A 23,407-nucleotide genomic window follows, 5' to 3' on the forward strand; every position below is an offset into this window, starting at 1 on the left:
AAGTTCCCTTCCCTTTCTGCAACATTCTCCATGGAGATAAGTGTAGTCTAAACTGGCTTAAGCAGAGAACTATGATATATCTACCTTTTTATTTTTAGCCAAATCACTGCATAGTTATCAATGTTAATCAACCTATTTAAATAAATACTGAAAAACTGAGGGGAGGATAAATTATATCAGATTTCATAATCTCTCTTACAGACAAATAATTTGTTTCTTGTAAAATCATCCTAAATACAGGTACACATTTGTTTTACAATTACGGCATTTGTATCAACACTTGTTCCAGACCAACAGCTCCAATGAAAAATTGTGTATGTTCAATCTGTGATAAGATTTAAATCACTGGATTTACTAAAATCTATTCATGTTTTTAAACTGTGATTTCCCATGGAAGTCTTGAGCCAAGTGGCCATAGATTATAAATCAATATAAGGAAATCCATTCCTTTCACACCACAGAGTGTCAGAGCGGTTTACTACTAAATCAAGAATATAATAATATTATTGCTTATGCCAATAAAGGCCAATATATAATAAAATATATCTGTAAAAACTTATCAGTAAAATATTAACCTGAATTACAATCATCAAGGTGCTAAAAATGGCCAGTTTACAGGAATGGCCCGGGGGGGGGGGGGCATGCCAAGCATAATGTAGCACCATCTACCCCTGAAAGACTAATCAAGAATATATTGGCATCTTTTGAGATGTCTCCCACAATAAATTACTTATCAGAACACATATATGGTAATTCCATTGAAATAACTTGCTTAAAATTGAATGAGTATAATTATGGGTAGTTTAGTTCTAAACCTTAGTGCACCTAATCTCATCTCGGCTACTTCAAAACTGTCCAATTATCTTCTAATCTCCTTTACAGGAATGTAAGGGAGCAACCCTGAATATATTCTGTTATTAAAATGAAGAAGAAGAAAAAGCAGGAGCTCCTTTTGAACTACCCCTTTCTAAGACACTTCTGGTATATTTGAAAATCCTTTGAAATACATGAACGGCAACTGGGAAAAATAGATGTGCCTGGATATAGCAGCTCTAAACTTCACACCTGAACTTTACACAGAAATACGCTCCCCGACCACCCATGACAAACAGTGTTCACTGAGTATATTGAGGTTGTACACTGATTGTAGGGATCATCCCCACGAAAGAGAGCAAAGTAGCATTAGAGAAGGAATCCAACAGAGACTCTGCAATGCATTTGATCCTGCCAATGTCTTCCAACTTCCCAGCAGCTTGGATCCCAAGATAAGTGAACGCAAAGTTCATGGAAGGAGTTTTCCATCCACTTCTCCTCCCTGCAGCTCCTGACGTATCAGAGGGGCCTTCTGGACAAAGTGGAGTGCAGGGAGCTGCTGGCAGGAAAGAAGAGTAATCCAAAATCAGGTAGGGACACCTTCCAGGCACTTTGCCATATTCACTTATCTTAGGATCCAAGCCACTGAACACGTGAACTTTTCTGTGCAATCAAGTTAATTGGTTATATTAGACAAGCTACAACGCTATAAATAGAACGTATATTAAAATATATTATTTATATTATTCAGATGTCACCTAATATAAACAAGTCTCTAGGCAACCTACAAACAGAATAAAAATACAGTTAAAAACAGCAATAATTAATGCACTAACAAAAAATAGAATTACATCAAGAATAGCAAATGGCAAAAACATCAGCAGTCTTAGGCCAGGATAACTCATTACACTCCATCAAATGCCTGGGAAGGTCTTAACCTGCTGTCAAAAATATGCTTAAAGTCAGCTCTGGACCATAAAAAAAAACCCCAAACTCATTAACTGCATGAATTATTTGCTCCCGGAAAACTCGCTTTTGTTGATGATGGTTCTTCTTCCTTTTTCTGCAATTGGAACTCCATTAAAGAAAAACCTATGTCAGTTCAATAGTATCCCATGGAGGTATTTAATATAGGTTTTCAGAACTATACTGATCTTCTTTCAATGTTAAAATAATATCTATCTTCACTCTGCCAGAACAAGTAGGTTCTAGAGATACAATTCACATAATTATGGATCTACTGTACAAGACGGAGAGTGGTCTGCTTGTTGCAAGAAACTCCCGGGGAAATAGGTTCTAAATAACTCCTGCCAAGTTTATCCTCCTGCCTTGGCTAAGCCACACAACAGTATCTAGGCCACAGAGAAGTGTTTGAACTTAGCATCCATTTTAAGGCTAGGGCTTGATATCTCCTGCTCACAGGAGGATTATTTTACATTTATTTTAAAGCACCAAGTGAGGATGAAATGAAACCCAAAGATGTCCCTCTTCTACTTGTGCGGGTCTTGCAAAGCTGTGAAAAGTGTTATTAGTGCCTGACCAAGTGCTGGTAGACCACACTGCCAGTGGCTATTTCCTTTCTGCTCATGGTTATTTGAATCCAATCCATTTTTTAAAAAAAGATCAAAAGGATACATTTACTATTGAAACAGTTCTTTTTAAAAGCATTCACAAAATGTTTAAAAGGTATTTCACAAACCTATTAAAAACGCTTTAAGATGCAGCTTCAAAAGAACTGACAAGCTCAAATAGGCAGTTTACCAATTTTTTCTGTACTAATCCGTGCTGGCATCGTTCCCTCCTACAAACAGGAATTTCATTTCCCAAACTAATCTTTTTGGGTCCCTGGAGCTGCTATATAGGGATGCTTTAAAGTCAATTATTCCAAAAGTTCTTTAGTACATCGAGTACCTGTAAATTCCTGCTTCCCTTTGCTACCACTACCTTTGAGGGGAGCATTGCCAGGAGAGACAACTGCTGGCCATCAGCCCATGTGAGGAAGTCCCACTCCAGGGAGACCAAAAATAGGGTGTTCTATTTCCGACTGAGTCCCATTCTTCCCACAGCTGCTGCCGAAGAGGCTGGTGAGGCAGCAACAATAGCAAGAGGGCTGAGGAGCAGACTGAGACCTCCTCCCTCAAGATGCCCCACAAGAGTTAATGCCCACAGTGACAAGGGCTGGGAATAGCTGGCGCCATCTGCTCAGACTCGCAGGGGTCAGCAAACTTTTTTGGCAGGGTGCCGGTCCACTGTCCCTCAGACCTTGTGAGGGGCCGGACTATATTTTGAAAATAAAATGAACGAATTCCTATGCTCCACAAATAACCCAGAGACGCATTTTAAATAAAAGCACACATTCTACTCATGTAAAAACACGCTGATTCCCAGACCGTCTGCAGGCCGGATTTAGAAGGCGATTGGGCTGGATCTGGCCCCTTGGCCTTAGTTTGCCTACCCATGGCTCAGAGCAACAACATCTGGTGATCTAAGAAAAGGGCTCCAAACAATTCCTCTTCCATAGTACCTCCCATTTTCTGCCTCTGACTTTGAGGGAGGAAGAGGCAGGAGCCACATGGCACCATCATTTGATCCCACGATGGCACCTGGTATTCTGCAGTCAGCTTTAAAGAGGACACTTGTTTCTCTCATCTCAGGAATTCTCTCAGACAAGCAGGACAGCAATATTCCAGAAACATTTTTTTCCAATGTTTGCATGCACCTTATTGGTTCAGGGTTATTGTGAGGGCAGTATCATCAACCAACACATCAGACTTTGCTGTTGTGAACAACTCTTAAAACCATCATAGTTGAAAAACAAATATTGTAAATAAAATGCATCAACAAATTACATCTCTCCAAACATAAGTCACACACTTTGATCCCATTATGGTAATGGGAAAAAAGATTAAACACATCCCTCAAATTAAAAGCAAGTGAAATTGGCAGTGTTCTTTAACTAGCTGAAGCCCTAGGTTAAGTTGCAAGTCCACTCTGTAAGGCTAGAATAATTTGAGAACGATGATATTTTGGTTTTATCTAGTAAAGAAAGAATGTTGGGGGAAGAATTGTTTTGCTTGTCCCAATCTTTACTGAAAACAGGGTAAGAATGTTCATTATTTTCACTTCTAAAGTACATCTAAAGCAGCTTGTACCCTTTTCTTTCCTCTAACAAGGATATAAAATATTGGACACAATTATATTGATGAGCAATGGAAACTCATCAAGTCAACTAGTCACCTGCCAAATAGAGTCTTTAACCTCTTCAGTGGGCAGTGGAATCACCAAAAGATTCTGAAGAATAAATGCAGCCTGCAAAAGAAAAATCAAACATCAACAGTGCCACCTGGCTGCAGCTAAATAATTGAAGACAAGAAGGCTGTTTCAGATATACACTATTATCATCAAAAGTAATGTTCAGGCCACTTTCACCTTCTATTTTAAGGAATTCAGAAGCTATTTGGATTTTGATTACTCAGTGAGTCATTTAAAAAAAATCAAATGTTATGCTGTCTTGTCAAGTTGAGGGAGGGGGAAGTGCCATTTTATTTTTAGGATAAATTTTCACTGAGGACAAAGCATGAATAGCTGAAACATCCATTACACAGAAAATACACAACTACATGTATTTGACTTATTTTTAGTATAATTTTCTTTAATTGCTAAGATTTTCTGAAAATTGATTTCTATGTATTACTGTCTTTTCTATCATGTCTAACCTTGTTTGTTTACATAGTGCAGAAACAGTAGGCTTCCACTGTGTTGGGGAAAATTAAGAGAACTCATGTTTGTTCCTCTACGTTTCAGTGAGGATGTCTGCTTTGAATCACAAAATAAAGAAGTGTGACCAATAGCTGAAGAGCTTCTTTAACGAAATTTAAAAAAGAAAACGCCGAAACATTCAGCATAATAAATTCTATCTGACATATCTAAAAATGCCATTATAACAGCAGGAATGAGGAAAACCTTTTTTTAAAAAGAGCAAAACTGAACTGAGTTTGGGATTCAACTGACCTGTTTTGAAGTGACCATCAATGTAGGTTATAAGTGATATTCAACTAACCCCTTTCCTCCTGTGTGTGCCCCACAGCATCCCCAGATATACTCCAGAGGGCTGGGAGAACCCCCATAAGAGATTTAGGGGAGTGGGGTGGGAGGAGGAGAGGGGTGAGAAAGATTCATCATTCCATATGTTCACCATAGTGCTACAGCAGCTACACTGAATACAACCCTATGAAGTGTCTTAAGCCAATCAGGGGACATGGTACTTTTAGTCACTGCTTCCAGGCACACCCAAACAAAGCACGCTTTCTACCACTTTGCCTTGGCATACCTAGATACACTCTAAATAGTGTTAGAATGATGGTCTCTCAGAAAGAGAACCAACACTATGCAAGATTGTACTTCAAAGGGGTTGAACAAGGCTGTCCTGGCCCCCGTCCAAAACCAGGCAACAGAGGTGTTTACTTGTACATAGAGAAGTAAACTTTTATTATGGCAGTCCAACAAAACAAATTCTGCATCTACGAAAGAGCAGAATCTAGCCCTGGTGCTCTTATAGGGTGGATGAATAGTTTCCCCATCTTCCTGCCAAGCTTTAAACAGAGGTGGAGGAGGATCAGCTACTTGTGCAACTTATCTGCAAGCATGCCATCCTCCCTTCATTGAGGGAGATGAGTCTCTACTTTTGATGTGCCATCTCTCCTTGGGAGAGATCTTCGGAACTATTCTGTTACAGAAGTCTGAACTCTGCTCCTCCATCATCCTCCACAGTCTGGGAAGGGCAGCCCCTGGGTCTCCCTCCTTTGAATTCTGGGTGCAGGGTGGCGGTGCTTCATCAAGCAGGCTCTGCTGCACCCCTCTTCCCTTCTGACTCCCCATCCTCAAGTGCTCCAGATCAGAATCAGAGCGCCCAGGGTGGAGCATGACACTGACAGAGGGAGAACTGTTCAAACTCAGTTTAAGAGTTTAAATGTGAACCTGCCCTAGTTTCACCTAAATTGTATTTAGGTTTCAGATGACAAAAGCAGAAAATATATGTGTACGCAATCTTGTTTTGCTGATGTTGGGTATTTCTTCCTCCTCTTCATAATCTTCAGTACTCAATACACAGGCTCAAATGGGGAGTGTGAAGGGAGAGATGATACACATTTATTGGATTCCATGCAATTTTACAAGCACGTCAAAGTTATCTCGAAGTTTCCACAATAAGAAAATTACAGAACAAGTCAAGTAATGCTTGTTCCGAGAAAGTGACATAAATGATTGCAACCTTGTATCCACTTATCTTAGACTAAGAGCTATTGAACTCAATGAGACTCACTTTTGAGTAGACACCTAAAGGAAAGGAGTGTGCTGTAAGAGAACTTCAGAGAACTATCACAGAACAAACCATTTTTACAGGGAGCAGAATTTACATACTTCTCTTCGGACCATGCTGCATTCAGACTGGTCCAGAAGGATGTTAATCACTGTTCCCCACAAGCCTCCTGATATGTTCTGGCAGCTTTCAGCCAACGCGAAGCAGCCTACTTCGAGGGATGTAAGTGCTGATCCTATGGCGAGGGATGTGAACTTTACCTAGAATTAACGAAAATCAAAACCATTCACACATTAAAATCCAACTTTTCTCCAACCTCCACATTGCATTTTAGACCATGTTCCCCACCATTTAGAAGTTTATTGAAAACCCGCAAATTGATTCTTAAAACCAATAATCTGGTTTTAAAACGTTTTGCCTCAAGGCTGATATGGAATATTTTTAATAAAAAGTTAGTTCACAAAGACCTAACAGTTTATGGAAATGTAAAACTCGCTCATAAAAGTATTTAGGACAAGCAAAGTTTTAAAAGGTACAATACGGTAATGTTCGATACAGTAATAGTAATGCATGTAAGGTGAACACAAAACCATTCATTCATTTACTGAATCGGTAAGACTAATTAAAAAAAAAAACCCACACCTTTGCCCTGCCTTCCTTTTCCTCCATACTATTGTTAAAATAGCATGGGGGGAAATCTGTTTCTTGACTGAATTATTCTGAGATCAAGAAGGAAAAATAGCACCCTTCATTCAAGTTCTGTTGAAAGCCGCCCAGAGTGGCTGGGGAAACCAGGGCGGGGTAGAAATAATAAAATTATCATCATCATCATCATCTCAATAGAATTTGAGGGTTTGATTATTATTTTTTGAGGGGGGTAGAAAAACTGAACAACTGTGCATGCATAGATGCATTGCTATGTGGAAGAAAATGGAATGCCTGGCTTTTCTTCCCACAAACAGGAGATTACTATGCTTAGGAAGAATGGATGAGGAGCCCCTTAAGGTGAACAATGACACTGCCATCTGCGAGAGGTGGCTGGCTTACACTGCAGCAAAATATGCAAAATTCCTTTTGGCAGAAATAGGCAATGTATTATAGCAGAAAAGGTGAAAGAGGCTTTTGTTCTGCAGTTCATGTTTCTCATATTGATCCTTGCACTGAAAGGCAAAAGAAGCTGTTAACAGCAGCTATTCTCTTGAATGCCAACTTAGTTTATAAGTAGCTAAGGTACTGTTGGAACGGAAGAAATTATTTCACCTCTGCCCTCCCCACTTTTCTTGTCTCTTGAAAAAAAAACATATATTGCTATGAAAAATTGATATTTTCCTCTGCTGTCGTCTCCCTTTTCTCCTATGTTCAATTTACCCAGGGGACAAATGTTTCAAGAAGCAAAATGTAGAGCCTTTAGCCTTCATTACCCATTGTTGTTATCCTCCAGGGTTGAGCAATTTGTTAAGCGCCAAAAGCCGCATCAAAAATACTACAGGTGCCAGAGGACAAAAGAAAGCTTGTATGAGTTAACTATTAGCTGTGTACAATTAACAAGTTTGCATACAGTGTTCATTAATACTGACAGATGCCATAATACAGCTTGTCAACATGTTGCAGTTATTCAGTCAAGTCCTTTGGGCATCTCTACAAGTGGGACTTGGGAGACCTGCTGTAGTACAGGTGAGTGTACAACTGGTTGTGAAGCTCCTTGGTGTCAGCTTCCTACTATAACAGTTCACGTTGAAACCACAAAGTAATTCCAGTCCCCAAACAGTCACCCCAACCTTCAAGTGGGAGGAATCCAGAGGGAGAGAGGGATAGTGGGGGGAAATGAAATGGTTTGAATGTCGTCCTTGATGGAAATCAGTTTCCCTACTCCCTGCTATACAGGAGGAGAGTTGGACATGAGGCAAAGCAGGAGGGGTGCAACACTCCTTGTACTCCAGTGGAAGCAATGCATGGAATTTTCTCCCAATTTTAGCACAGCGCAATACACCTTCCCTGCCAGGGCTCTTATGACACCAGAGGGCAGAGCATTTCACTCTGTACTGAGCATCCACTAAATCACCAAAGAACTGCTGGGACAATCTTCATCTGCCTCCACAACTCCAAGGTTGGGAGGAAAGTTGGCTGCTCAAACTTGCCAGGCGGCAACGGTGCACTTGCCATGAAAAATGCAGAACTGACCTTGTGCGGATTGGACAACATCATCATATTTGTTGTATTGCAAGCATGAAGCAACAATTCCAACAGTGAGGGTTTTACTGACCTCTGGATCTCTGTCTACCCATAATGGAATCAGCCAAGCCAAGCCTTGCCGAGAAACAACTTGTTCTTCGCTGTTATATGGCAAGAACCAGAGAGGTATCCAGTCCTAAAAGATAAACAGATGAATCCTTAACCTTAAGGTAGCCTTCGTATAACACAATCTAGTCATTATTTATTCCAGCATTTAAAACTGTGCATTAGTGTACACTTTTACAATAAGGAGCAAAGACAGGAGACTCTATCCCAATGGTAAGGGCACCATAAGGCACAGTAAGGCCATGTGTAATCTGGTAATGATATCTTGGAAGGAAATTAAATAAATAGTCCTCAATTGCTTCTTGTTGGTTACAATGCAGAATTTTCATTTGACATACAACTACCTATTCAAAGTTTAAACCCGTCTGAGCCACATGAATGCCGAGAGTCATTTGAGCTGCTCGGGCTGAAAAGTCACTGCTGAACAGACTAGATTGGAAATACAATTTCATGCCAAGGGAAGAGTAGAAAATTGCAAGGAGCTGAAATGCTCAGCTGCTCTAGCCTAACTTCCTCCAGTATAGGAGTGACATTGCAGTGGGAACAATTTTCCTGTTATTTATTCCAAGTCTTAATTGGGATCTCAATATTTATTTCTTGGGGAGGTTAGGAGCTAGACCCCTACCAGGCCATGTAGGGGTTGGGAAACACCAGGGTTTCCCAAACTTGGGTTTACAGCTGTTTTTGGACTACATTTCCCTTCATTCCTGACCACTGGTCCTGCCAGCTAGGGATGATGGGAGTTGTAGTCCAAAAACAGCTGGAGACCCAAGTTTGGGAAACCCTGTACTAGTTTCCAAGGTTTACCCTTTCCTACTTCCACACCAGTGGATTTCAGTATAGGGCAAAGAACCCATAAACTACATATATTAAACAAGTTGTGCCCCACATTCTATAAATGAACATTAATATCACCAAGTATATAATCAAACCCTCTTCTGAAAAACATTTTTAACACACTGATTCTTCTCCTCCCTACAACCATTATGACCTCACTTGGATGCTACTGCAGCAACACATTCCTGTCTGGAAACTAAGGATTGTTTTTTTGTTCCATGAACGCACTTGTGTACAGCTTGAAGAAGCAAAGGTTGACCATGGTGCTCATGTTAACACTCAGACTTACAATTGTTTACCAAGGACCCCAATAACAAATGCACCCATTGAAATGCAAATCCGCTATCACAGAGTACTGGTGGTGCACAGAGTTGACAGCTAATTAGAAATGTCAGTAACTGCACGTTATCCGAGTAGCTTAAGCTAAGAGACAAGGGCCGCTGTTATTCCTCTTACCGCATTTGGAGCCTGAGACATCATTTCATGGGACAAGTGAAGCAAACAAAGGATGGCGCTCTTTGTGACACCTTTCCCCATGAAAGACATGGCATTTCCTCCCCATTCAACATAAAAAGATGAGATGACCTGGAAAGAAAAACACAGAGCGGCAGCTTAACCGCAAACTATTGATGTATGTATGATGTATATAATCTGAATTGCAGATGTGAGTCAATGGCACCCACAAAGACAACAAGTTCTTAACTTCACTAAATAGACACTTTCCCATGCCATTTTCAAGAGCAGTTTTATAAGCAGACATTTCTAAATCCTGTTCCTGTGTCAAGCAACTCTCGTTCACACTTTATGTCATCTCTTTCTTCTGGATCGGTAATTCCCCTATCTTACTACAAGTCTCCACAAAAGAAGCAAAATTGTAACAAAGTAAGGTCAGCATATGCAGGGGGTGGGGAAATCTATTACCTAAGTCAGATAATATTACAATATCTATGGATGTCTCAGGCACAAACATAATGAAGCAGTATGTAAGGTTCTGGCACGATAAAGACTACAATTCTGTTGCTAGTTACAGGAAGAGTGAAGTACATATGTTTAGTGTAGGAGTACTGCACTTCAAATCTATATTTCTTATGAGAAGTTTGATATTGCTTCTTGGCTAGATACTTTGGCAAGAGACTAGAAGGTTATTTTCATGACAAAATCCTGTTGTTTCATTTCTAGCTCGGCATCACACACACTGCACTAAGTAATTTAGGGTTTCAATAATTTTTAGACTATTTGTGGATTGTACAAATATAATACAGAGACGCTCATTAATTTTTGTCATTTTGGGGATATGCGAAGTAAACACACAAATTTACTTTTAAAGAGGTTAAAAGCCTGTAGTACAAAAGCAGAAGCAGTCACCATCTGTTCAGTGACCATTTCAGATGGAAAGCTGTGTAAGAGCTACTAGCTTTCTTTGAAAGAAATACAAAGCAGACAAAAAAAACACCCCTCAATTAAATGGCTCCAATTTCAGAAGCCACTCTACATTGAGATCTCATCTGATTTAGTCACCAATTATAGATGCATCACGGCATCCCATCCCATTTTTAATATATGTAATCAGCCATCAGCAGGACTTCCACATCTGCACTCCGTTCGGTGCTAACAATTACGTAAAAGGCCAGCCCTTTCTAGAAACAGCCCTGTTATTAGCCAACAATGACATTTTAAGAGCTGAATTTAGAAAGAAAAGCAGAAGTCTATTAAATAATATTTTATTTATACATCTAAGTGACATAGAATCCAAAATCAGATTTAAACTCCCACTTCTTCCCCATTTTACCACAACAGATTATAAAAAACCATTAACATGTTTGTTACATAATGACAGTAATGGCAACACTTCTGCCCTAAAGAAACTCTTGCTTCATAATGAAAACCTCCAAAAGAGTTTGGAGACCTAAAAGACTAAGGAAGCCCACATGCTTTATTCTATTGCATTACTTGCAAACTTCTGCTTTAAATGCCGAGCTTTAAATGCCAGAAGAACTGCTGTGGCAAAAAGACATCAAAAGGAAGCTACAACTAGCTTTTATTGCTTCTTATCCATGGGTTTATCTATCGTCTTTCAAATGCAGCCTAACAGCTTTATTGTATAATGAAATGAAATATTCTTTGCTGAACAGTATGTCAATACGGACTGCAAGAAGATCAAACCTATCCATTCTGAAGGAAATCAGCCCTGAGTGCTCACTGGAAGGACAGATCCTGAAGCTGAGGCTCCAATACTTTGGCCACCTCATGAGAAGACTCCCTGGAAAAGACCCTGATGTTGGGAAAGATGGAGGGCACAAGGAGAAGGGGACGGCAGAGGACGAGATGGTTAGACAGTGTTCTCGAAGCTACTAACATGAGTTTGACCAAACTGCAGGAGGCAGTGGAAGACAGGAGTGCCTGGCGTGCTCTGGTCCGTGGGGTCATGAAGAGTCGGACACGACTAAGCAACTAAACAACAAATGTCAATATAAACGAGTTCATTCAAAAGTTGTCCCATCAGTGCTGTTTGTGGGTGAGCAGGTGGGTGATGGCAATTGTAGTTCTTCTAGCTTGCAAAACTTCCTTGCCTGTTGGTATCTTTCCTGCCAAGAGTTCACAGTCCATCCTGTGGTTTTTCTCCCTAGCCCCACTTCCTCAAGTTCTACATCTTATCTTGCAATACTTGCTGCACTGATGCCTTTTTGAATAAACACATACTTTCCCAATAGCTTTACAGTGTGGGGAGTTTCATGGGGAGGAAAATAACCCATGATCCTGTGCCTGGATGTCACACTAAGCCAGGGATTTATTGCTTCCAAAGGAACAAAGCAGCAGCCTCCTGTGTAATCATTATAAGCTATGATTTTATAACAGTATTTTTAGAAGTTCCATATCCATTAGTAAAAAAAAACCCATAGACGTTAATGCATAGGCTTGGATCCAGACTTCCTGTGAGCAAAACTTTGCTTACAGCATAAACCCACTGAACATGTGTTGAGGAGGGGGTGTTGGTCATAAAATCAATCCTTCCTCTTGAGCTTCCAGAAAAGCTGCTCTGAAGGACTGGAGGATGCATCAGAATGGCATAGGAGGAGGCTAGAAAAATCACCTCCTCTTCTACCTTGAGCGGGAGCATCTACTGGATCTTACTTGCTGCCACAAACAGAAGCAGCCCTTCCATTTGTGGAAAGGGCATTATGGATCCAACCCACCGCATTCTGCTTACCGGTCGCATTGAGATCTGTATTCATAATTCACTAACCTCAAGAAGCCCTGCTAAGTATTTCTTACAAATGGCGAATGGCTCCATTGTAACAGAGTACGAACTCCAGCCTGGGAGTGCAGTGACATGAACCATGCCTCTTAATGTTCTTTCCAGAGAAGGTAATCCATAGAAATGGGGGGCATCTGTTACTCGTAAATACTGCAGAAGTTTAAGAGCGAGTTCTGTTCGGAAATAGCCAGTAAGCTCTAGGTCTTTCCTGTAACAAAATGTAAGATTCAAGGTTCTAGCATTATATATTAATTAATTAGTTTACTCACTGGATAGCAACAGTGACTGTTTAAATCCATAGTTCATATAATTTAAGTTCAGATACACTAATGTACTAGAAGAAGAAAGGGGGCATGCAAAGGAGGTAGATATGAATGATGGCAGAATATGGAAGCCTCACCATATTGTGGCATTTTATTTTGCTGGATATAACAGGGACCTCACTATAACTGAGAAAATGCTTGAAGAAGCTGGAGAGATGTCCAGCCAATACATGGCTGTAGAATCTCCAGAGCTTCAGCCCTGGCATTAAATAATGTATGTAAGGTAAAGGTAAAGGGATCCCTGACCATTAGGTCCAGTCGTGACCGACTCTGGGGTTGCGGCGCTCATCTCGCTTTATTGGCCGAGGGAGCCGGCGTACATGTGGCCAGCATGACTAAGTCGCTTCTGGTGAACCAGAGCAGAGCACGGAAACACCGTTTACCTTCCTGCCGGAGCGGTACCTATTTATCTACTTGCACTTTGACGTGCTTTCGAACTGCTAGGTTGGCAGGAGCTGGGACTGAGCAACGGGAGCTCACCCCGTTGCGGGGATTTGAACCACCAACCTTCTGATTGGCAAGTCCTAGGCTCTGTGGTTTAACCCACAGCGCCACCCGCTGATTCACAAATAATAACTCCTACTTGCAAACAGTGGGAGAAGAGGAGAAAAAGCAGACAGATTAACCTATCTGCCACAAAACAAGAGTTCTGTAGCTTGCATTCAAGCAGAAGGTGCTTAACTGCTACAAGAATTTTACAAGCCAACACATTGGCGCACTCTTCCTTCTAATAGTTATGAGCAGGCACCTTACTGTCCAATCTTCAGTTTCGTCAGGACATCATCCTGCCTGTGAGCCTTAAGGCATGCAGTTGACTGCAAACATATTGGCCAACTTCAAAAAGTCTTTCTTACTTTTCATCAAAGCTCTGGCCCCTAAATCACCAGTACAGGCCAACAGTTTTCAACCTGTGTTCCAGAGAGCCCCAGGGTTCCTCAATGGAAAGATCAGAAACAGCTGACAAAACTTATTTATGTAACAAAGATATACCTTGCTCTTCAGTCTGAGAAACCCTCAAAATATGGCTTACAAAGAATCAAAACAGAACAGAAATAATAAAAAAGCAGCAGTAGCAAACAACCAGCATGCATTAAAAGTCAGCACAACACAAAGCTATACAGAAAGGGAGAAAAATCAGGGCTGCTTCAAGTGGGGTCACCACTGAAATGATACCTGCCAGTCTAATGGACCTTGATGGAGGACCAGAATAAAGTAAATCCAAAGCAGAAATCAGGCAGGCAGCAGCAGCAGAAATGTGTTGGATGTGTTTTAGGGGTCACTCGCAGTTCATGCAGGTCAGTACTTAGGCCCAGCTGGCCATGTGAAGTGACTGCACATTTCATAAAATGCTTTGGGGTCTCTTCTGCCCCCCACATCCCAAGCATCTCAACAGGTCAAGGTGGATCCTGCATGAATGTCAAATACTCTTCTTCACAAACATGTAACTTTCCAGTAAAAATGAAAGCTGGTGCCAACAGAATTTTGGAAAAAGAAACCAAATTGGGGGGGGTCACATTCCATGCAGCATGACCAACACCTGATATATTAAACTACCTCTCCATGCTATATAGCAACAATATTTTTAAGAATAAAATGTCTTATGGATAACTCTTTTATGCTGTACCTGTCAGTAGCGGACATGAAGCTGAGCAGAAGTGTATTCAAGAAAGCAATCAATTCTTTCTGCAGTTGTTGCCTGACAGCAGTCTTTAGGTCATCCATTTCATCTTGTTGCTGGGATTCTGGCTGCACTACAAGATCGAGTAGAGACTTTGGATTCTGCAGAGAAGATCAGTGAAATGTTATCAGAGCAGGTATTTCATTATTTATTCTCCACCAGAGCTGGGGAATCAGACTGTCATACAGAGGAGCATTTCAAACTATGTTTTACTTAAAGAAAATAGTGATAATGAACTGTCCAAAACAAACTGAGGAATAATTAAAGTTGTTCCATTTCCAGTAAGGCATAAATTTCAAATAACTAGATGGTGGCAAGACTCCTGGCACAGACAGAAAGGATTAGAGTGGCTTATCACCTGGAACAGCTTCTAGGGATATCACTTTCCCGACACAACAGGTATCTTATTTTGGGGGGGGGGGGAGATCTTTTTATGATATAAAAACTTATCTGTTACTCATTCACTGCAAGATGCTCAAGTATCTTGCCAATTCTATAGTACACATATCATATTTCCCCAGAACTTAAAACTGCAACATTTTGTTGCTCGGCATATGAACTCTGTCCCCTAATTTGTATCTGTGTTGGGACTGTTTTGTAGAATACGATTGTGCAGCCTGAGCAAGAGAATGGCTTTGCTGCTGTACCTGAAACATCCAAGCTCCTCACCAGTTCCTATATTGCATACCAGCAGAGACACTCAGCAAAGGGAAGCCAGGTGAGCAAAGGCACGTCATCTGCTACTGAGCTTCTCTCTTTCCTGCTGTTTGAACCAAATGAATGAAAGAAGTTGCCTTAGACCAAGTCAGACTATTGGTCCCTCCAGCCAAGTGCAGGCAAATTCTCAAGGTGTCCCACAGAGGCGTTTCACGCCACTGTTACCTGATCTTTTCCAGCCTCATCTGGAGATGCCAGGCACCTTTCAAACCTGAAAATGTTTGCCTCTAGCACTGCACTGGTCACCATTTGTAACTTGTTAGAAAATTCAACTGTGCCATTGAAGTCTGGAAATATGATGGTAGCTGGACCAGCTGAGGATCCAGCAGATTGTTAGCCAGGTGAGCTCCATTGCCCTTGATGACATGCCTTGTATATGAAGACAGACACCTCTGGTTGGATTGTTCTGCCTGCTCCCCAATTAAAAAATCAGTTGTTAGTCAGGGTCTTACATGCTTTAGGATTACATCCAGGATCCATTTTAGATGTTCTACATCTGACATAATCTTCTCTTCCTTAAGAAACTTGTTTAGGAAACATACGATGTCAATCAAGAGTTTCTCATCCTCTGAAGAAGCTGGAAGCACCTGAAGAAACCTTCAGTATAAGCAAGAATTTAGCATTATCACAGGTGTATCATAAGCTTTGACTGATATTCCCGATTCCATCTTTCAGGCTTGAATAACAGTGGTACCTCAGGTTACATACGCTTCAGGTTACATACGCTTCAGGTTACACACTCTGCTAACCCAGAACTTTGCTTCAGGATAAGAACAGAAATCGTGCTCCGGCAGCGCAGCGGCAGCAAGAGGCCCCATTAGGTAAAGTGGTGCTTCAGGTTAAGAACAGTATCAGGTTAAGAATGGACCTACGGAACGAATTAAGTACGGGTACTTAACCCGAGGTACCACTGTATACAGATACACTCAGATATGTGAAGAAAGCTAGCAGTAACATACAGATGGCAAGTGGAAATGCTCAGCACAAAATGCCAGCATGAAAATGTTAAAACTCGTTTTGACTCATCATGAGCTGCAGTTACGAAATTTCATGTTGTCCACGTGACAGTTTAGCAGAGGAGAAAGCAGACCACCCACCCCTTTGTCTATCCCACTGTCTCTGTGAGATACCTCTATGTGCACTGACAGACAGACCTGGAGACACCACCAACAACAACCATCTAACTGCCCAAGGATCTACTTGCGTCCAACAGGCTGGCAGGAGGGGCACAAGGTTGAAGGGGGAAGGAGAAAAGGGGCAAACCACTCACTGTTCAGCCCAAGCCATCAATGCAAGCTGAGCTCCGATTATCTGCTGGGGGCTCTGATTAGGTTAGTACTGTACAGGGATGAGAAAGCAGCCAATGAAACTGAATTCATTAGCTGGGGGAAATTCGTCAGATGTGGGGGCAGCTGATTACTATTTTTTAATAATAGATATTATGGGCAGAGAAAGAGGACCGTGACTCAGTTGCATGTGTCCCATTCTATCCTTAGTCAGGCTATGAATCTGAGCACTCTCCCCCTCTGCTTGCTGCTAAACACAGATGGGTTTACCACTTTAAAGGATATTTATTCCAGTGCCAAATGCTTAGAAGGACTCCAAAGAGTCTGGATATCTTTGAAACTTTCAAAGCCAAATCTACTGTGACAGGCGGCTTTGTAGCCAGTTATGCACCTTGCACTTACACACTGACCTGCTTAATGCTGTTTGCCAAGCCAAGCACTTCAAAGTGGCCCCACAAGGGCCACTGCTGCAGATTAATGCCAGCCTGTCATTCAGAATGTAAAAATTCATTCTCGTGACGGCGGCCCGAACTTCCCTGTGGGACACTGCTCGAATGATGGAATTAAGACAATCTTGCAGCCCACTGGTTGCATGAGTTATCTTCAGGGTAATAATATCCTCCGAGGAGAGCTTTAATGTGTCTGGAAATCTGAAATGAAAAAGGAAATCAGCTGATTGTTGAGGATTTCTTTTTTTACAAGAAGCTACTGAATGAAGCAAAACAAACATTTTGTCTTCTCTGATCAAATTGGCTTTGATCCAATTATTTTTTCTTGATTTGAAACTTTGGGCAGCATGTGTCTTGTTTTAAGAGGCTGTCTGCAAAATACAAGATCTATCACTGAAAATACATTTCATTTATTAGCTATTATTAATAAAGTAGTATTTCACGGAAGTATTCAGTATCTTCTTTGGGAGATCCCAGGATATATAATTAATTATAGCACTCAAGCACCCCCATCCTCTATCTGAATCTCAAGTCTAATTTACAAGGACTGAATCAAACCAGATTTGGAATCAGGCTTAGTGACTTCTCCCATCAATTGCCTCTCTAGTGTTCTCCTTCCATTTCCCAAACTTATCCCATTGTGTGATGGTGTTAGTAGAGAGACCTTTGGATGGCAGAGGTCTTGTCTTTAAGGAACTGATATGGGACAGCTTTGGGAACTATATCTCTACGTTTCGTAGCCTTAATGGACATTCCTACAACATTTGTGGGACCAACCATACTTTTAACACAAGTGGCTCTGCTGTAGGAAGACTTTACCACTAATTTCCCCTCTTTGGAAAAAGTATGCAAAAGGCAGGCTAGACAGTTGGGATGGCTGGTAGACAGGATTGGTTGAGCTAATGGCTGACTGAGAGCGACTGCACCAATGTCATGCACATGGGGTTCCTCAGGGGCAACTGGTTGACTACTGTGAGAACAGAATGCTACATGGGCCTACAATGTGATCCAGCAGAGCTCTTCTTAAGTACTTATGTGCTTCCCACAACTTTGACTTTGACTCCCACAGTCTCATTGTACTAATCACACATTCTAACTAGAAGCAGCATCCAGAGTTAACTCAGTTTTGCTCTCCTTACATTTACAGTCAATGGAAAGAGGATAAGACCGTACAGTGCTGGAGGAGACACCGACAAATTCCAGTTGTCACCCAATCCTTCACCCAAAATAGTCTTCCTGCTCCAAATTCTAGCACATGAGGGGATTCAAGAGGGAATTTTCAACGAAGGTGAATAGCTTACTCTTTGGTTCCTGTCTCATAATCAGCGAGTTTCAGTAAATTATCCACTCCATGGAACCAAGACAAGTTCCAAGCCATTTTAAGCATGTCTGACACCGGTTTTGAGGCCCAGAGTTCACAAGGAAATGGTAACACCACTGAATTGGGGCTCACAGCATGATGAGCTTTGACTCTGACAGGCAGATGATACCTTTAAGGAGAGAAGGGGGGTATGGCAAAAGTTAAAATAGTTCTTTATCATCTGAAAACTTAATAAATCTGCTAATCTTCTGGCAATAACTGTTAATCTATATGTATATGGCTTAAAAGAAACTTTAGGTGTTTCTTCTTGTTATAATGTTATCCCAGTCTTACACACGATCTACTGTGGTCTCCTATCCAAGGAACTGAAGGGCCCACATCTTCTTTGCTTCCACAACACTGTGGTGTTAAAATGATCCTATATCATTCGCTAGGCCCTAGCTTAGAAGCGACTTAGAGTAGAATACAAAAATTGCATATTGCAATTCCTGAAGATACACTCCGAAGACCTTGCTGCTACTTATTCCATCAGCTGAAGAATGCTTCAGTATGAGAATATTCACACCTTTCATGATGTGCATATGAAGTGGCTTCCCTAGGAAGTGGTCTGTTGGTGGCACTTCCTGGTGAGGCACTCCACAACACCAGGGATACAACTTTCTTAAAGATGCAGAGAGGAGAGACTTACCGTCTAACAACAGAAACAGGCAAACTAAAGGGAAGAATGCTGTAAGAGTCACAGGGGAAAGTATCAGCCCTATGAAAAAGAAAACAAGGAAGATAGCTGTATTAAAGAAGCACTCCATGGGTTAATCAATTAATTAACTGCCCTGTCACTTAAACGAATGGATTGTGATATGACACAAGGGCCTTAGTTTAGAACAAACTCACAGTGTGCTGATCCACACTGCCAAAATTGTAGCTGCTTCACTCTTCTCCCATTACCACTGTCCCAACTCTCCAGAGCTGGTTTTGGAGGGCACCCAGGGAGCTGGAGGGGGCAGGAGAGGAAGCTCTGTTGCATAGATGGAAGTCAATTGCACCAGCAGAGCTGCAGCACTGGGCGCAGTTTTAAAAAAACAATTCACTTTTAAAACATTTTACTTTTGAAAACCAAGCAAAAGATACCAACCCCTTTTGAGAAAGTGTGTGTGTGCATAAGTGAAAAACAAATTTATTTTACTGAAAAAGAGCATAAGATACTCTTTAAAAATGGAAAGTTTAGATCAGGCATAGGCAACCTTGGCCCTCCAGATGTTTTGGGACTACAACTCCCATCATCCCTGACCACTGGTCCTGTTAGCTAGGGATGATGGGAGTAGTGGTCCCAAAACATCTGGAGGGCCGAGTTTGCCCATGCCTGGTTTAGATGGCTCTAAAGTTGTTTACCATTAATTGTTTAATAAATTAAAACATTAGTCAAAAAGGGCTTGTGCAGTATCACCAACAGTAAAAATTCACAACACATTATCCCTAACAATGCATTTGACCTTTGAGATCAAACTCCAATATGTATTAAGCTACTAAAAGCTTTGTTAATGCATTAACTGCTAGTGTAGGATCAAAACATTGGGCATGTGTTTTAGTTCTGAAATTGATTACAATGGCCTTTTTAAAAAATCTCACTGCTGTATGTACCCTATAAGGCTATTTTGGTTAAAGCCTGCCAAAAACTTCAGTTCATTTGGGCAAAACACTTAGTGGGCCGTGGACTAAAACCTTAAAAGAACTTCTTGGCATTAGGCTTCCAAAATTAATGGGCTTAGATGCTAACTAAGCTCCAACCAGCGGGAGCATCCTGTGAGAAGAGTTCCACTCATAGGACTTCCCTACCAACAGAAGGGCAAAGAGATGTGGCTCCCTGCAGTCTTCAATTTATAGCCACTAGGCTCCTCAAAGATCTTCTTCAGAGTATCAGGGGACTCTCTAGAGCTGCAGTGTCAAGTTTCAACCTTTCTGCCACGCCTGGCATCGTATCAAACATAAGGTGCAATAAACTGGATGTGGTTTGCCCCAAACGGCCCGGTGGGCCAATCTTCATGACTTGATGAGCCTAATTAGACCAACAGGTCAAATATTGCTCAGTTCTTGCTTATAATTTACATTTAACTTTGCTGGAACAGGGAGAACAAATACAGTGGTACCTCGGGTTAAGTACTTAATTCGTTCCAGAGGTCCATTCTTAACCTGAAACTGTTCTTAACCTGAAGCACCACTTTAGCTAATGGGGCCTCCTGCTGCCGCCGCGCCGCCAGAGCACGATTTCTGTTCTCATCCTGAAGCAAAGTTCTTAAGCCGGGGTACTATTTCTGGGTTAGCGGAGTCTGTAACCTGAAGCGTATGTAACCCGAGGTACCACTGTATTTTGCTTGGTAGAAAAATAAAGGAGCATAAAATCAGTCACTATAAATCCACCTACCACATCTCTTTTCTTGATGCCTCATCAAACAGTAGTAGACAAAGCAATGCTGCTGCTTCACTCATGACAGCACCATAATCTTGGAATAACAAGCAAACTAAGAACAGAAAAAAAGAATTAAAAATATTTCTCCAAGCAGCATGACCATGGGCTTATACAAATATTCAAGTCTGCTGACGACACAATCCCATGCATCTCTACTCAGAAGCAAGTCCCATTGTTCAATGAGATTTACTCCCTGTTAAGCGGGCAAAGAATTGCAGCCTTAAAACTACTAATTACAGTAGAACTGCCAAGTTTGGATTTGCTTTTTAAAAGTAATCCATCTCCGAGAAGTACTAGAAATATTAATTCATTATATATAGCTGCAGGCGAAGTAATGAATACATCTTTAAAGTTTTTGGAAAGAAAATGCTAAAACGAAACAGCATTTAGAAATAGCATTTCTCCAAGGGCTGATTACTTATTCAGATGTTTAATCTGAGGTTCACAACAGTGAATCAGCAACCTCAGAACACAGTGAATCAGCTCAAAATTGTTGACAGAGTTTTGGAATTCCAGACCATTAGTAATCGTGGCCAGTGGTCCTGGGGTCAAATAAATCAGGAAGCAGCAATTTATTTATAAGACCAATGGAGTTGAATTCCAGTAATCAAAAACCATTCAATGAGTATGTATATGAGAAACTGGTACTTAAATTACAGCATTCTTTGAAGGAAATAGAGGTTGCAGTCCTAAGGACTAAGGAGCAAGTCCCTTTAAAACAGAATAATTTGTTTCCAAACAAACATGTGTAGCAGGAACGGGGAACCCATAGTTCCAACACTTAGAGGGCTACGGTTCCCTGACAACTGGCTAATGGGGGCTGTAGCCCAACATCTGGAGGTTTCACAAGTTCCCCATCTCTGACGTGTAAGATTGTGCTGTACAACAGAAACAGATTTTAAAATAAAGAAACAGGTCCACGTAACATGATAAATCAATTCTATGTAATTCTTTAAAAACTAGTTTAAAAGTAAGCTTTTGGGGCCATCCTAGCCTTAATATCTGAAGCAACAATGTGATGTTGGATATTTAAGCCACTAACCGAATAAATAAAATGAGACACTCCGGTAAAAATCCTACCCTCTTATGGCTTTTGCATTTTCCTCCTTAATGGACCGACAAGGCTATGCGCAGTTTTTAGCTATAATTCTGTAAAGTTACCTCTAAATAACACCAGCAAGACAGATGGCTGGTTGGCCAGGGAGAGCCGCTTAGCTGGATCTGCATATGTAAGTTTCCGTAACAGGGTAAGACATGGCAACATCATACACCCCATAACCTGCCAAAACCAGAAAACGTTTCGTTAACAGCGATGCATTAAGCCATCCGGCACTTTGCGTACCTTCTCTCTTTTTTCCCAACCCTCTCTGCTTCCCTGGAAACTTAAAAAGAATTCAAAAAGCCTAAATAAGCCCTAATTTTTCACTTTTCTTTTAATATACAGGTCCATTGTCCCAGGCCTAGAGGACCAATGACCATTTTTAAACTCATGCTTGAATATTCAGGTGTAAAGGTATAAATGGAATGGAACGAGTTCACAACATGCCTTTCATCTTTTTCATCCTTAGGGCATTTTCCTCTCTCTGTGACACTCACAAAGGCTAATAAAGATTGAAATTTGAAAGAGATTCAAGACATATATAGAATGCATTGTCTCTTCTTGCTGTGGTGGGGAGTCTGCAACTGGGACGTGTCTCAGTCACAGGGCAGAAAGCAGACATAACCTGGTTCAGTAGTAACATCTTGGGTGGGATAATTATCACAAGGATGAAGTAAGACTACTCATACCTTTACACTTGTTCCACTCTAAACAAGGAAGTTTGCAAATCTGAATGAATAGAAGCCTCATATATCACTGGTGCAATTAACCCATAATCCTAAACAACGGTTCACATTCATATCCTGGTTCTGATAACTATCTGTGACTCGTGGAAACCACAAAATACTTTCCCATATTTTGAGGAAAAGGGAACCTATGGTTTGTTCAAAATTGCAAGACAAAACTTCAAAAGTTCTCCTTTCACATGCAGAGGGAGGAAAGCACAATGTGGCTAGTGACCACACCAGAAAAACAAAACCTGTTACTGAGACTTTGCAGACTGTTTATGTCTGATTTTTTTATTAGATTACGTTTAACTGGATTGTATTATGCAGTATTTCATTGTATTTTTGCTGTTTTGTACATGGTTTAGCGCCCAAGGATTACAAACATAGTGTTTCTTCTTCTACTATATGACAAAGCCAAAAATGAACATTCTTCAAAATACTTATTTTCCCTGCTATACCTAATCAAAGTCTAAATAGTATTTTTATCAGATAAAAAAAAAATGCCCACCAAGAATATTGAAGACACAAACCTAGAAAGTAATTTGATAAAACTGTTGTGAATTCTTAAATTGCAAGTCTCTTTCCCTAGATTCAGAACTATGGTCATTGGTTATTTTTTGTTGTTACATACAGACTGATGATAACAGGCTTAAAGAACAGGAAGTTAAAAGATATCTTCCACTGAAATCCATGTGCTTAATCACTATGTTAAGGTAAGAGCCAAATAACTCAATTAGTTTTGCTCATCAAGTGGAAATACTAAAGTGGGGTATTCAATTGCCTATTTTTACAACTGAATTTTTAAAGTATCTAATTCCTAT

At 40.8% G+C, this 23,407-nt stretch overlaps 1 protein-coding gene across 3 annotated transcripts in view; it reads right to left on the reverse strand.

The window, feature by feature from the left end:
• RTTN (rotatin) overlaps window positions 1-23,407 on the reverse strand; it is a 94,859-nt gene that overhangs the window by 44,774 nt on the left and 26,678 nt on the right. For all 3 annotated transcript variants that reach the window (XM_053396623.1, XM_053396621.1, XM_053396620.1), the window contains exons 21-32: window positions 21,921-22,038; window positions 20,715-20,811; window positions 18,984-19,052; window positions 18,276-18,464; window positions 16,936-17,175; window positions 15,692-15,836; window positions 14,469-14,623; window positions 12,510-12,729; window positions 9,722-9,850; window positions 8,394-8,498; window positions 6,232-6,390; window positions 4,051-4,122 (exon numbers count right to left, since the gene is read on the reverse strand). In XM_053396623.1, the coding sequence (XP_053252598.1) occupies window positions 4,051-4,122; window positions 6,232-6,390; window positions 8,394-8,498; window positions 9,722-9,850; window positions 12,510-12,729; window positions 14,469-14,623; window positions 15,692-15,836; window positions 16,936-17,175; window positions 18,276-18,464; window positions 18,984-19,052; window positions 20,715-20,811; window positions 21,921-22,038 (1,698 nt within the window). The remainder of the gene's footprint in view (window positions 1-4,050; window positions 4,123-6,231; window positions 6,391-8,393; window positions 8,499-9,721; window positions 9,851-12,509; window positions 12,730-14,468; window positions 14,624-15,691; window positions 15,837-16,935; window positions 17,176-18,275; window positions 18,465-18,983; window positions 19,053-20,714; window positions 20,812-21,920; window positions 22,039-23,407) is intronic.

The sequence above is a fragment of the Podarcis raffonei genome, chromosome 7 (genome assembly GCF_027172205.1).
Source record: "Podarcis raffonei isolate rPodRaf1 chromosome 7, rPodRaf1.pri, whole genome shotgun sequence".
NCBI lineage: Eukaryota > Metazoa > Chordata > Lepidosauria > Squamata > Lacertidae > Podarcis > Podarcis raffonei.